Here is an 11,869-nt window from a genome sequence, read left to right as displayed (position 1 = left end):
CACTTCCTGCTCACTTTCACACACTTCCTGCTCACTTTCACACACTTCCTGCTCACTTTCACACACTTCCTGCTCACTTTCACACACTTCCTGCTTACTTTCACACACTTCCTGCTCACTTTCACACACATTTATCTACTACATTATGTGTGTCTCCCCCTGCCCAGGCTGTCAGTGCTTGCAAAAATAAAATAAAATATATATACATATATATATATACACACATATATTATATTAACATTATGTATTTATTAATAGTATGTATATTTTATAATATAAATTTTATATAATATACTAGATAGTACATGCTATCTAGTATATTATATACTTCCTGTATTATACTTAATATATATTATGTGTTATATACTTTATAGTGTATATATATTTTTCTTCTGCTTACTCCTTAACCCCTGGGGCTTGAAAAGTCCTGGACACACGTGGCTGCTTGTGAGCTTCTTCTGGACTGAGAGTCCAGACCTCTATGACAGTGTTGTCACAGAACGACATTTCAGAGGCTCAAAATTGAACATTGAGCAGTGTCCAAGAACTGTGTGTCTGGGTGACAGAAGAGAGTCAGGCATGCAGACATGTGGTGCTGGTGGTCTCTCCCTGATGTGACAGGGTGGTCCCCAGGTTCTCACATCAATCTGAACAAGTGTAAGCAGAACCAGCTGGGAAGCATTGGAGATATGGAAATTCCAAATCCTGTATAGCCTATATGTCCTAGGGTTAGGACAGTCTTCCCTTCTTAGGCTCAGTCTTTCCATCTGTACAATGGGAGACCCCCGCCCCTTTCTGCTCTTATCTACTAACCTCTTGGGAGCTAAAGATTCTAGGCATCCAGTAAACCCTCACAGAGCCTGGGCCAGGTGGGTGGGCTGAGCAACAAAGACCCCAGTGGAGTTAGGTAGAGTCTGGACACTTGTGTAGACAGTTGATACAAGTTATGTTATAAACAAAGAGGCCCCAGCATCAGTACTGCTCACACCCATTGGACTGCAGCTGACTCAGTGTCTCCCTCTCGTGGCCTCTCATCTGCTCCCACCCCAGGCCGAAAGGCTCACTCTGAGCACAAGGATCCTGGGACTTGGATTCTGCCTGGCTCACTAACTCTTCCTTAATCAAGAGTCCCAGAGCTGGTGTCAGCACATCCCAGACTCCAGGACCCCAGAAGCACCAGAGCCAGCAGCCAGAGCCCAGCCCTTCCTCCGCTGGTCTCATCCTGGGGCAGCGTGGGGGAGGGTGGGGGCGGTGAGGCAAGAAGCACACTGCCAGCCCCCAGCCCTGCCCCTAGCTCCGCCCTCAGTCCCGCTCCCAGCCCCGCCTTCAGTCCCGCCCCCAACCCTGAGCCCAGTCCTTTCCTCAGTCCCGCCCCCAGCCCCGCCCTCGGTCCTGCCCCCCAGCCCTGTCCCAAATCTGTCCCCAACCCTGCCCTCAGCCTCTTTAGACACCTGCCCACCCAGATCAGTCATACCCTTAGGAAGAAGCACTTTTAAATGGCAGCTCTTTTGAGTCGGTGGGATCGCGCAGTGGGAAAAGGCATTTGCTACAAGCCTGGCAACCCAAGTTCTATCTCAGAGACCTACATGGTGGAAAGAGAGAGACAACTGCTACAAATTGTCCTCTGACCCCCACCCATGTGCTGTGGCACACACTCCTTTGCACACATGCACACACACACACACACACACACATCCCATAAAAAAGAAGAAAAGGCCATCTCAGAGATAGTCTTACCCAACTCAGCTTTCTCCCTCCCATTCTGCTCTTCTGCCTCTCCCTACTCGCTCCTTCCCTCCATCTTTCTGATCCTGCCTTTCTGCCTTCTCCCTTGCCCCCGATGCAGACCCCAGAAGAGACAAGGACAGACATAGGGCACTATGGCTCAGCAAAGGACAAAGCTTTGGGAAGGAGATGGGACCCAGGCTAGATCCAGGCCACACAGGAGGGTGATACTGTGGGAGTCCCGGGCAGCTCCAGCCTCTGGGAGGAGCTACTCCAGTCCCTTCCCTGTGGGTGGAGAGCGGAGCCAGGGTGGGGCTCACCTGTGGTTAAGGCAGCAATAAATGATGGGGTTGTACATGGTGGAGCTCATGGCCAGCCAGAAGAGTGCCAGGTAGACCTGCTGGATAAACTTGCGGTAGTAGATGTCTTCTTGGAAGGTCCCCAGGATGAAGTAGAGGTGGTAGGGCAGCCAGCAGATGGCAAATGTCACCACCACCAGTACCATGGCCTTCACAAACTGGTCAGGGAGAGACGCGGGTCAGTCCTTTGCATCTGAGTCTCAAGCCTTAACCTTCCTAGAACTGGTATGGGGTATCCTTCACCCAAGCCTTGACAGCTTTTTGCTGTCAGACCCCATCGGCATCTCTAGCCTCCATCCCTGGGAACGAGTATTCTGCCCATGCTCCAAGAGCCCACCACCTCATGGCACAGTCACGGGAAGGCTTGTCCTTCCACTGAAATCCTCCCGTGTAGCAGCCCAGATCTGTGGTCAACTCTCCCATCAGGAGTCCAGGACTCTTTGTCTTGGAGCACCTCCCTGTCTAGTCTGCTCTCATAGGTCCAAACTCCGGGACCCAAGCCAACCTTCCCAGGGATCTTTGTCTGCTTTAGCCCATCTATCTGTATAGGCAGTGAAGTTCCAACCTGCTATCTCATCCTCTGCCTAGAGGCCAGGTTCCTGAGCCTTCCCCAGCACCTCGAATGCCTGGCATCTGCAGGCACCTTCCTGAGTTTTCAGTACCCCTGAGGACCGGAAGGCAAGACGGAGACCAACTTCCCAGAGGAAGAACAACTGGGTGACGTCCCTGCCTGTTATGGCAAGAACTCTTAGAACATGGAGAAATCGGTCTAGCATTGGTCTCCAGATCATTAAGACTCCTGCGTGATTCCTATAGAGGTTCTCAGAGATGCCCAGTGACCTGGGTTGTGTGCTCCCTAGCACCCCGTAGCGGGTGGGTTTTGGGTTCTAATGGCTCCCTGGAGCAGATTCCTGCACCTCCACCCCGCTCCACCCCTGACCCTCCTCCCGCTTCCCACCTTCTTCTTGGCCTGTAGATGGCGCAGGTTAGCTCCATGAGCCTGGTGTCTGGGTACCGCGCGTTTCCACAGTGTGAGGCCAATGACACTGTAAGCTGCAAACATCACCACTAGAGGCAGGAAGTAGATGAGGACAAACACCACCAGATGATACCTGCAGGGAAAGCCGGGAACCTGGGTGGACAGTGGGTGGCCAGATCCACCAATGCTCACTCGGGATTAAGGTTCCTGAACCCCACACAAACACCTTGCAGCCCCACCCTGGAGTTCGGTTTAAAGAAAAATTAAGGCAACATTTCCTAGCATGTATGTTAATGCTGGGCTTTCCTCGAAAAAATTAACCAGCATCAGCCAGTTCTTCTGTGGTATGGAAAAGGCTAAAAAGGGGGAAAGCTAACCAAATGTTATGCTTGTTTAACATATAAAATATAACGCCAGCACCAGTGAGACAGTGGGGATCTGGGCTGAGTTGGACCTGAGTTGGATCCTTGGAAGCCACATATAGATCAGACGGTGCATGGCATGCACACAGCTCTGTCTCTCTCATGTTTTTATAAAAAGAAACATTTACTATATATAGTATATATGTGTGTATTTACTGTATAGATATATATTTAGTATATATATGTAATATTTATATTATATTATATACATACACACATATATGTATATGTGTATATACACTAAATTTTATTTTTAATTTTTAGTATATATATACTCATTTAGTATATATATTTATATATACTCATTTAGTATATATATTTATATATACTCATTTTTAGTGTATATACATGTGTGTGTGTATATATATATATATGTATATATATATATATATATATATATATATATATATACTAAAAATTTGGTGTGCTGGGTATGGTGGCACATGCCTGTGATCCCAACAGTCCAAGTATGGAAGCAGGAGGGTAGGATGTTCACTGTTAATCCTCCATACACAATGAATTAGAGGCCAGCCTGGGATACGAAGACCTTGTTTCTGATAAACATCATTAAGCACAAAGGTTAACACTCCTGTCACTGTTCACAGTGTATGTTTCCTCCCAGAATCATGGATATGTGTGCACATGAATATATACTTATATTTAGTAGGTAGGTCATATATGATATTATATGTATAGAATTGTAGGAGCCACACTAAGAAAAGGCCTTAGCTAGAGATGGACAGTGGAGAAGCCACACTGATAGCTCCCATGTCCTTTGCTTCTTTCCTCTAAACACCGGGTATGTGGCTATGTCATCAAATACCTTTGAGCAAGGCACACACACCACTGTGCCTGCTGAGACCCAGTACACTGGGTTGTATTGATGCTCATTGTTTCCTTTGAGGAAGATACTACATAGGAGGCACACCACTGGCTCCATTTCTGAGGGTGCTATGGCCTCCTGGAAAAGCCACAAGCTTCCTTCTGTCTTCCAGGCAGGCCTTCTGAGGGAAGGGGGGGTCCTTGGAACATCAAGGAATGGGCCTGAGAGTCCCCCTCCACCATGTGGTTTCTTAAAAAAAAAGTATGTGTGTGTGATGTTCATGTGTGTATGCACATCTGCATGTGAATAGGTACGTACGTACGTACGTGTGTGTGTGTGTAAACCAGAGGTTGACATGGAATGCCTTCCTCCATGTCTCTCTCCCTAATATTTTGAGGCAGGGTCTCTTGTTAGAACTCGGGGCTCTCTGACTTGGCTAGTCCGACTGACTTTGCTCTATATCGCAAACTTCACTTCCTGAGTACTGAGATTACAGGGGGAGTTGTCATGACCACCTGGCATTGACTTCCAAACAGACTACATTCTCTAAGATGTATGCACATCCCTCACTAGCCCGTACACAGACACCAAAGTGTGTTGTGTGTGTGTGTGTGTGAGGCGTGTACAACTACACACTCTATCTGTAGATGCACATGGCTCATGCCCCACCTTACCGAGGTGGCAGACTGGCTGCCAGCATCTGCTTCCCCCACCTCACCGCCCTGCCTCAACGCTCACTGACTGTGCTGTCCGGGCCACATCTTGGAATATACTTTCTCCCCCACCAAGATGGAAGACTACAATACATATGGTGGTCACAGCGACTTGTGAGAAGGAGGCAGGAGGATCAGGGTTTCAGGCCAGTCTAGGCTACATGAGACTGTCCCGAAAATCAAAATAAGAGGTTGGGGATATAGCTTAGTTTATAGGGTGCTTGTCTGGCACACACAGGCCCTTGTACCACATAAAGCAGGTGTGGTGGTGACAAGGTCAGTACTGTCTAAAATTAAATAAATAAAATATTAATTTAATATAAATATTAAATTAGTATGAATATTATAACATTTATTATAATGGTTACACTATAAATTATAAACATCATAATTGATATTTACATTAAATTAATATAAATATATTTATTACAATTATAGATAAAATTTAAATATTATAATGGGTGTTTATATTAATTTAATATAAATATTAAAATTAAATAAAGTGATTTAATGAAAATTAAACAAATTAAATATAATGTTCCGTAGTGTCCAAAGAAATAAAAGCATCGGCATCCACGAAGTGCTTACAACAGGTCTGGTGTTCAGCATGGCTTTTAGTATGGATGGTCCCCAGCTTATGTTTTGATTCAACGACTTTAACTTTCTGACGATGGAAATGCTAACAAGGCCTTCCGCAGAAGCTACCCTTTAAATTCTTACCTTTCTGTTTGCTCTCAAGAAGTGGACAGAGGCAGTGAGCTGTCGATCCCAGCTAGTCATCAGGGTTAGGGTTAGGGTTAGGGTTAGGGTTAGGGTTAGGGTTAGGGTTAAGGTTGAGGAACCGCCATATAAACCTGCACTCACATGATCACATCTATAGCTGCAGAATAGTGTGCATATCCCTAGACACACACTACACACACAGACAGGAGCCAATACACATGTACCCTGGGGTGGGGCTTACAGTAGGAGCATCTTGCCTCCGTTGTCATTGGGCCAGGCCACCACACACTTGGTGGCCCCCTGGTCCACAGTGATGGTAGAGTAGAAACATTGTGGGGAGGCGAGAGCCAGGGCTACCAGCCAGATGCCAGCAATAACTGCTTTGGTGCTGGGGGCGGAGAGCCGCGGCTGAAAAGGGTGGACAATGGCCATGTACCTACAAGCAAAGTACAACATTAGCAGCTGGCATCCTCACGGCAGATACCCGCTCCTCATCTTCCTGCCCAGGCTTTCTACACCCTCCAGCTCCTGTCCACGCAGCTGTCCTGTCTACAGATGCCAATGTGCAGTTAGGTAGAGTCCTATCCAATCTGTAGAGGATCGGAGTGATGGTCAGGGCGTGGTGACTATCCCCAGCCACAGCACACTAGTACCCCAGAATCTAGCCCAGATACCTAGCCCTCTGCTCTCCTCTGGGTGTGAACAAGTCCTTGGACAGCCACACTGTGATCCAACTGGAACAGGATACAGTCCAACATTAGCTTGTAGCTCAGCCCTGACTGGAGCATCCACACCCTCATCTCTAAGCCAGCCTCCTGCCATTCTGCATGGTATAACCATTTCTCATACATAGATCAAACCAGCAATGCTTTTTGGAACTTTCTGCAACTGTAGATATGTCTAAAGCACACAGGGTCCTATATGGTAACCACACACCATGTGTGGCAGAGAATTCAGACCGTGTGGCTAAGACTGAGCAAATTCATTTTCTTTTTCTTTGAGACAAAGTCTCGAGTAGCCCAGGCTGGCCTTGAACTTGCTATGAAGCTGAGGATGACCCTGAACATCCAGATCCTCTTGGGTGTGGAGATTATAGACAAATACGGCCATGAGTGGTTTATGCAGTACTGTGGGTAGAATCTGGGGCTTTGTGATGGTTTGCATATGCTCGTCCCAGGGAGTGGCACTATTAGAAGGTCTGGCCTTGTTGGAGTAGGTGTCTCACTGTGGGCATGGGCTTTAAGATCCTCATCCTAGCTGCCTGGGATCCAGTCTTCTCCTAGCAGCTTTCAGATGAAGATGTAGAACTCTCAGCTCCTCCTGTACCATGCCTGCCTGGATGCTGCCCTGCTCCTGCCATGATGATAATGGACTGAACCTCTGAACCTGTAAGCCAGATCCAATTAAATGTTGTCCTTATAAGAGTTGCCTTGGTCATGGTATCAGTTCACAGCAGTCAAACCCTAACTAAGACAGGCTTCAAGTATGTTAGGTGTGCACCCAGCAGCTAAACCCTTTCTCTATATATGTGTAGGCACAAGCTGACTCCTGCATCAGTCTTTAGACTCTACTCTGCACATGGCCAATGCTTGCTTCAGACCTCTCTCACAGCTTTCCCTGTGTCCTGGTCAGTTGCTTTTCTCCTTGTTTGTTGGCTCCACCTGACACAAGCGCGAGAGTCGTTTGAAAAGAAAGATCCTCAGTTGAGAAATATCCCCACCCCATCGGGCTGTGGGGCATTTTCTCAGTTCATGTTTGATGCAGGATGGCCAAGCTCATGGTGGGTGATGTCATCCACGGTGAGGTGGTCCTGGATTGTATAAGAAAGCTGGCTGAGGACTGGAGAGATGGCTCAGCGGTTAAGAACACTGACTGCTTTTCCAGAGGTCCCGAGTTCAATTCCCAGCAACCACATGGTGGCTCACAACTATCTGTAATGGGATTAGATGCCCTCTTCTGGTATGCCTGAAGAGAGTGACAGTGTATTCATATACATTAAATAAATAAATAAATAAATAAATAAATAAATAAATAAATAAATATTTTTTTTTAAAAGAAAGCAAGCAGGCTGAGCAAGTCATAGGCTACAAGCCAGTAAGCAGTTTTCTCTATGGCTTTTGCTGACTTCCACTCGGTGGAGAATCAGGAAGCATAATACGAAATAAACCCTTTCCTTCCCAAGTTGCTTTTGGTCATGATACTTTATTACAGCAATGGGAACCTTAATGAAGACGACCAGGGAACAGCTTGCATGGCCCCCTGTGAGTCTTTCCTTCCCTCCCTTTCTGGGGCTCCTTCTTCCTCGCTGTATTCACTGAAGCCACAGGCCACCTTCTTGATGAAGTTGTCTAGAACAGGGCTTGGAGGGTTCTAAGGAGACTTGAGCCATACTTGTTGAGCCCTGAGCCTGGCGAAGTACAGTGGACTTGACAGTGAGCATCATCTCCATGGGTCAAGGGTCAGGGTCATGAGCCCTTCCTCTCAGGGATGAGCCTGAACTTTGAGACAAGGCTGGGACCACAGTCTATGATGTTGACTTGTATGCTTCCCCTGTTTGCTGGAGCAGAAGCATCCACACCGAAGCATCCTACGTGTTAAGATTGAGCCCCTGGGGCATTACCATCTTATTTGCTGCTTGGAATATTTGTCCTCTAGAATTCTCCAGACTGACCCTGATCTCCCATTCATCTTTGCTTGGATCCCAGCCTCCCAATGACACCCATCCTGGTACCCATGGCAGCCTGTAACCCAGAGGTTCTCAACCTGTGGGTCACGACCCTCTTTTGGCAGACCTCACTCTAAAATATTTACATTATGATTCATAACAGTAGCAGAATTACAGTTGTGAAGCAGCAATGAAAATAATTTTATGGTTGGGGGGCGGTCACCACCATAACAGGAGCAACTGTATTAAAAGGTCACAGCATTAGGAAGGTTGAGAGCCACTGCGTGCAACCTGTCCCTCCCTGGCACACACATCCCGGCACCTGGAGATCCTTCCTCTTTGCTAATATTTGTTCACAACAGTCATGAACTCAAAATACAACTTACAATTTCTTTATTTGATGGGCAGTGGTGGTGCATACCTTATCAGAAGCAGGAGGAACAGCCTGGTCTACAAATGGCGTTCCAGGACAGCCAGGGCTACACAGAGAAACTGTTTCAAAAACCAAACCAAACCAAACCAAAACCAAAACCAAAACCAAAACCAAAACCAAAACCAAAACCAAAACCAAAAAAGCCAAAACCACCACCAACAACAAAATATTTGTAGGCTTATGATTTAAATTCTTACCATGGGAGGAACATTAACATTGAGTTTCCATCATCTAAAACCCAGAGTCATTGTTACCCAGCAGGCACTAAGTGAAGAAATGGAGAAAAGGGGCCAATAACATGGCTGAGAAGGTAAAGGTGCTTGCTACCAAGCCTGAGGACCTGAGTTCAAAGCTCCAGAACCAACAAAAGATGAGCTCTCCCAAAAGGGCTAGAAAGAGTCCTGCAAGTTGTCCTCTGACCTTCTCAGGTATACTGTGATAATGTGTGTGTGCTAGCATGTATACATGTATACATGTACACATACACACACACACACACACACCAAACAAATAAATGTAATAACAATTTTAAACAGAGGAAGACAGGTGAGCCTCAGCTGCCGTCAGCATGATCAGAGCCCCTCCTCTGAAATACCCGTCATTAGCCTCCTGCCTGACTTCCAGGCTCTCGGGCTCTCGAGAACCTTCTGCCACCCAGCCTCGCTCTGAAGTGCAGGCCCTGTAAGTCCGTATACCTGTACCCCCACTGATGGAAGTTCCCCAGCCCTGGACCTCTGCCCCACATAGAGGTAGCATCCTAAATTTGCTGCATAACTGAACGTTCAGAAATGCTTAGGGGGATTCACAAATACCCAAGGAAGGGGAAAGGATGGTCAGCGGGTGCCAGCCGAATTTTTTTTTCCCTGAGTCCACCACTCAGAGGGCTGTGTTCCAGGCCCCTGGCTCTGCCCTAACTCCATGGTTGACCTCAAATCCTGCTTATCCTGACTCCTTGGGGACCTTGTGTGTAAGGTTAGAAGCTGGACCCATATGAATGGTGTTCTAACTTTTTTGACTGTGACAACTGGCTATGCAGCTTAGGATCTTAGCTACATGATCTTGGCCACTCTGATCCTCCTTCCACTACCTCTGAGTGTGGGGATTACAGGAACACATCACCCTCTTACACCTGATTTATGTAGTGCTGGGGGATCAAACCCAGCCAAGCAAGTCCTTTGCCTACTGAGTTACGTTCCAGTAACTATTACAGCCCCAAACTTAATTTTCAATGAATAGAAAACATTGTCTCAAAGGAAATCTCTGAGAACTCCATTTTAAAAGTCTATAGTTCAGCAGTGAGAGGCCGTGGGTGAAGGTTTCTGGGGAAATTAGGGGAGGTGGGGAGTCTGGAAGACTAACCGAACTCTATGCGACAGAGGGGCGCATGGCCCTGTCCCCCTGTACTTCCTGTGTCTTTGCCTCACCCCATGCTATTGCCTCTCTGTCCGATCCTGCTCCCCTTCCCCTTAGCCCAGCCCTGCCTGTCCCGGAAGTTCTCACAAAAGAAGATGGTCTTCCTCCACCCCATCTTTAGCCCACTCCTTAAAGATCACTGTTGGTGAGCCCCCCTTTCCTGGCTGGAATCATTAAAAAAAAAAAAGCATTGTTATAGCTTAGATGCAACACTCTAACTTCATGTAACATTCCACCTCTTTCTATATACAAAAGCAACACGGGCAAATTTCCTCATAGGATGAGAGCAAGATGAAGAGACCCACACTTCAAAAGTCTCTGGGAGCATTTTCCTTTCCAGCCTCGATTGAGCAAGCTCCTAGGGGGAAGCCATTCTGTGTCTAATCTGACGCTCCCTGCTTTGGCTCCACATCCCTCTGTCTTCTTGCTATGAACCAAAACTGCTACATCGTTCCCTGGGATGTTCCCCCATCAAGACACCCATCCCCTTCCCCGATGCCCGCTCTTGCCTGTCAGCGGCGATGGCGGTCATGGAGTAGATGCTGACGAACATGGCTGTGACAGGAAAGAGGTTCTGGAAGTAGCAGAAGGTGCTGCCAAAGTACCAGATGTTGTGACTGGCATAGATGAAGTTGAAGGTGGCATTGAAGGCCGCCATGCAGAGGTCTGCCAAGGCCAGGTTGATGATGAAATAGTTGGTGACCGTGCGCATCCTCTCGTGGGCCAGAATGATCCAGATGACTGTGGCATTGCCTGTTACAGCCACCAGCACCAGGGCCAGGTAGGCTGTGGCCCATAGCGCCAGCTGCCAGCCAGGCATAGAGAAGGCTGTAACGCCTGTTGCGTTACTCTCAAGGCCAGACAAGATGTTGGTGTCGGTAATGCTGGCACGGGCCCCCATGGCTGATCCTGGGCCTGGAACACAGGGTCTGGCCCTGCAGTTCCGTCTAGAATCGCCACAGAAGAGAAATCCTCTTGGGTGTGTAGATTTACGGGGGTGAAGACGATTGGAAAGCAGACACGTGTAGCCAGGGGACCACGCCTACAGCTCAAGCAGAAATGAGTCAGGCTGAGCAGAAAGCAAGGTCCCAGGCAGACTGTTCAAGCATCTCGTGGAGATGGAGAACTCAAATTCCAGTCTCAGAGCAGGAGGCATCCTGATAACACGTTGGTTGGTTCCAATCTTTCACACCAGAGTCAAAAGGCTGAGAGTCAGAGAAAAGACGTGACCAGCAACGGGCATTCAGGAAGTTGGTGATAAGCCAGAATTGGAATTCAGATCTCTCTTAAGGCTACTCAGGGTACATCCCAGATGAGAGATGTGCACAGTGTGGCAAGTACATGAGTCCTATAAGTCCACTGTGCAGCCGGCTGGTCTCCAAGCTCTGCAGTGCAGGCTCCCAACGCTGCCAGCCCTCAGCCGTTGCTCCCAGCTCCTCCCTGAAAGGCAGGCAAGGGCCTTGGCAGAGGTGCTGCCTGCTCCCGCCCTCCTTCCACCCCCTGCTTGGATGGCTGGGCCTTGTCTCTTGAAAGATTTAGGACCTGCTGGGAAGCAGGGAGACCTTGGGGAGCGAGGCATGGGGTGGGGGTGGGGCGTGGGTGGGGGTGGCCTAG

At 47.9% G+C, this 11,869-nt stretch overlaps 1 protein-coding gene across 1 annotated transcript in view; it reads right to left on the bottom strand.

Annotated features, from left to right (window-relative positions):
- The window catches only part of Tacr2 (tachykinin receptor 2), a 14,239-nt gene extending 2,707 nt beyond the window's left edge, over window positions 1-11,532 (bottom strand). The window contains exons 1-4 of the mRNA XM_021174958.1: window positions 10,765-11,532; window positions 5,986-6,180; window positions 3,043-3,196; window positions 2,046-2,242 (exon numbers count right to left, since the gene is read on the bottom strand). Of these exons, the coding sequence (XP_021030617.1) occupies window positions 2,046-2,242; window positions 3,043-3,196; window positions 5,986-6,180; window positions 10,765-11,156 (938 nt within the window). The 5' untranslated portion in view covers window positions 11,157-11,532. The remainder of the gene's footprint in view (window positions 1-2,045; window positions 2,243-3,042; window positions 3,197-5,985; window positions 6,181-10,764) is intronic.
- Window positions 11,533-11,869: the final 337 nt, after the last annotated feature.

Source organism: Mus caroli, chromosome 10 (genome assembly GCF_900094665.2).
Source record: "Mus caroli chromosome 10, CAROLI_EIJ_v1.1, whole genome shotgun sequence".
NCBI lineage: Eukaryota > Metazoa > Chordata > Mammalia > Rodentia > Muridae > Mus > Mus caroli.
The sequence above is the reverse complement of the archived record's forward strand: the minus strand, read 5'-3'. Positions and strand labels throughout refer to the sequence as shown.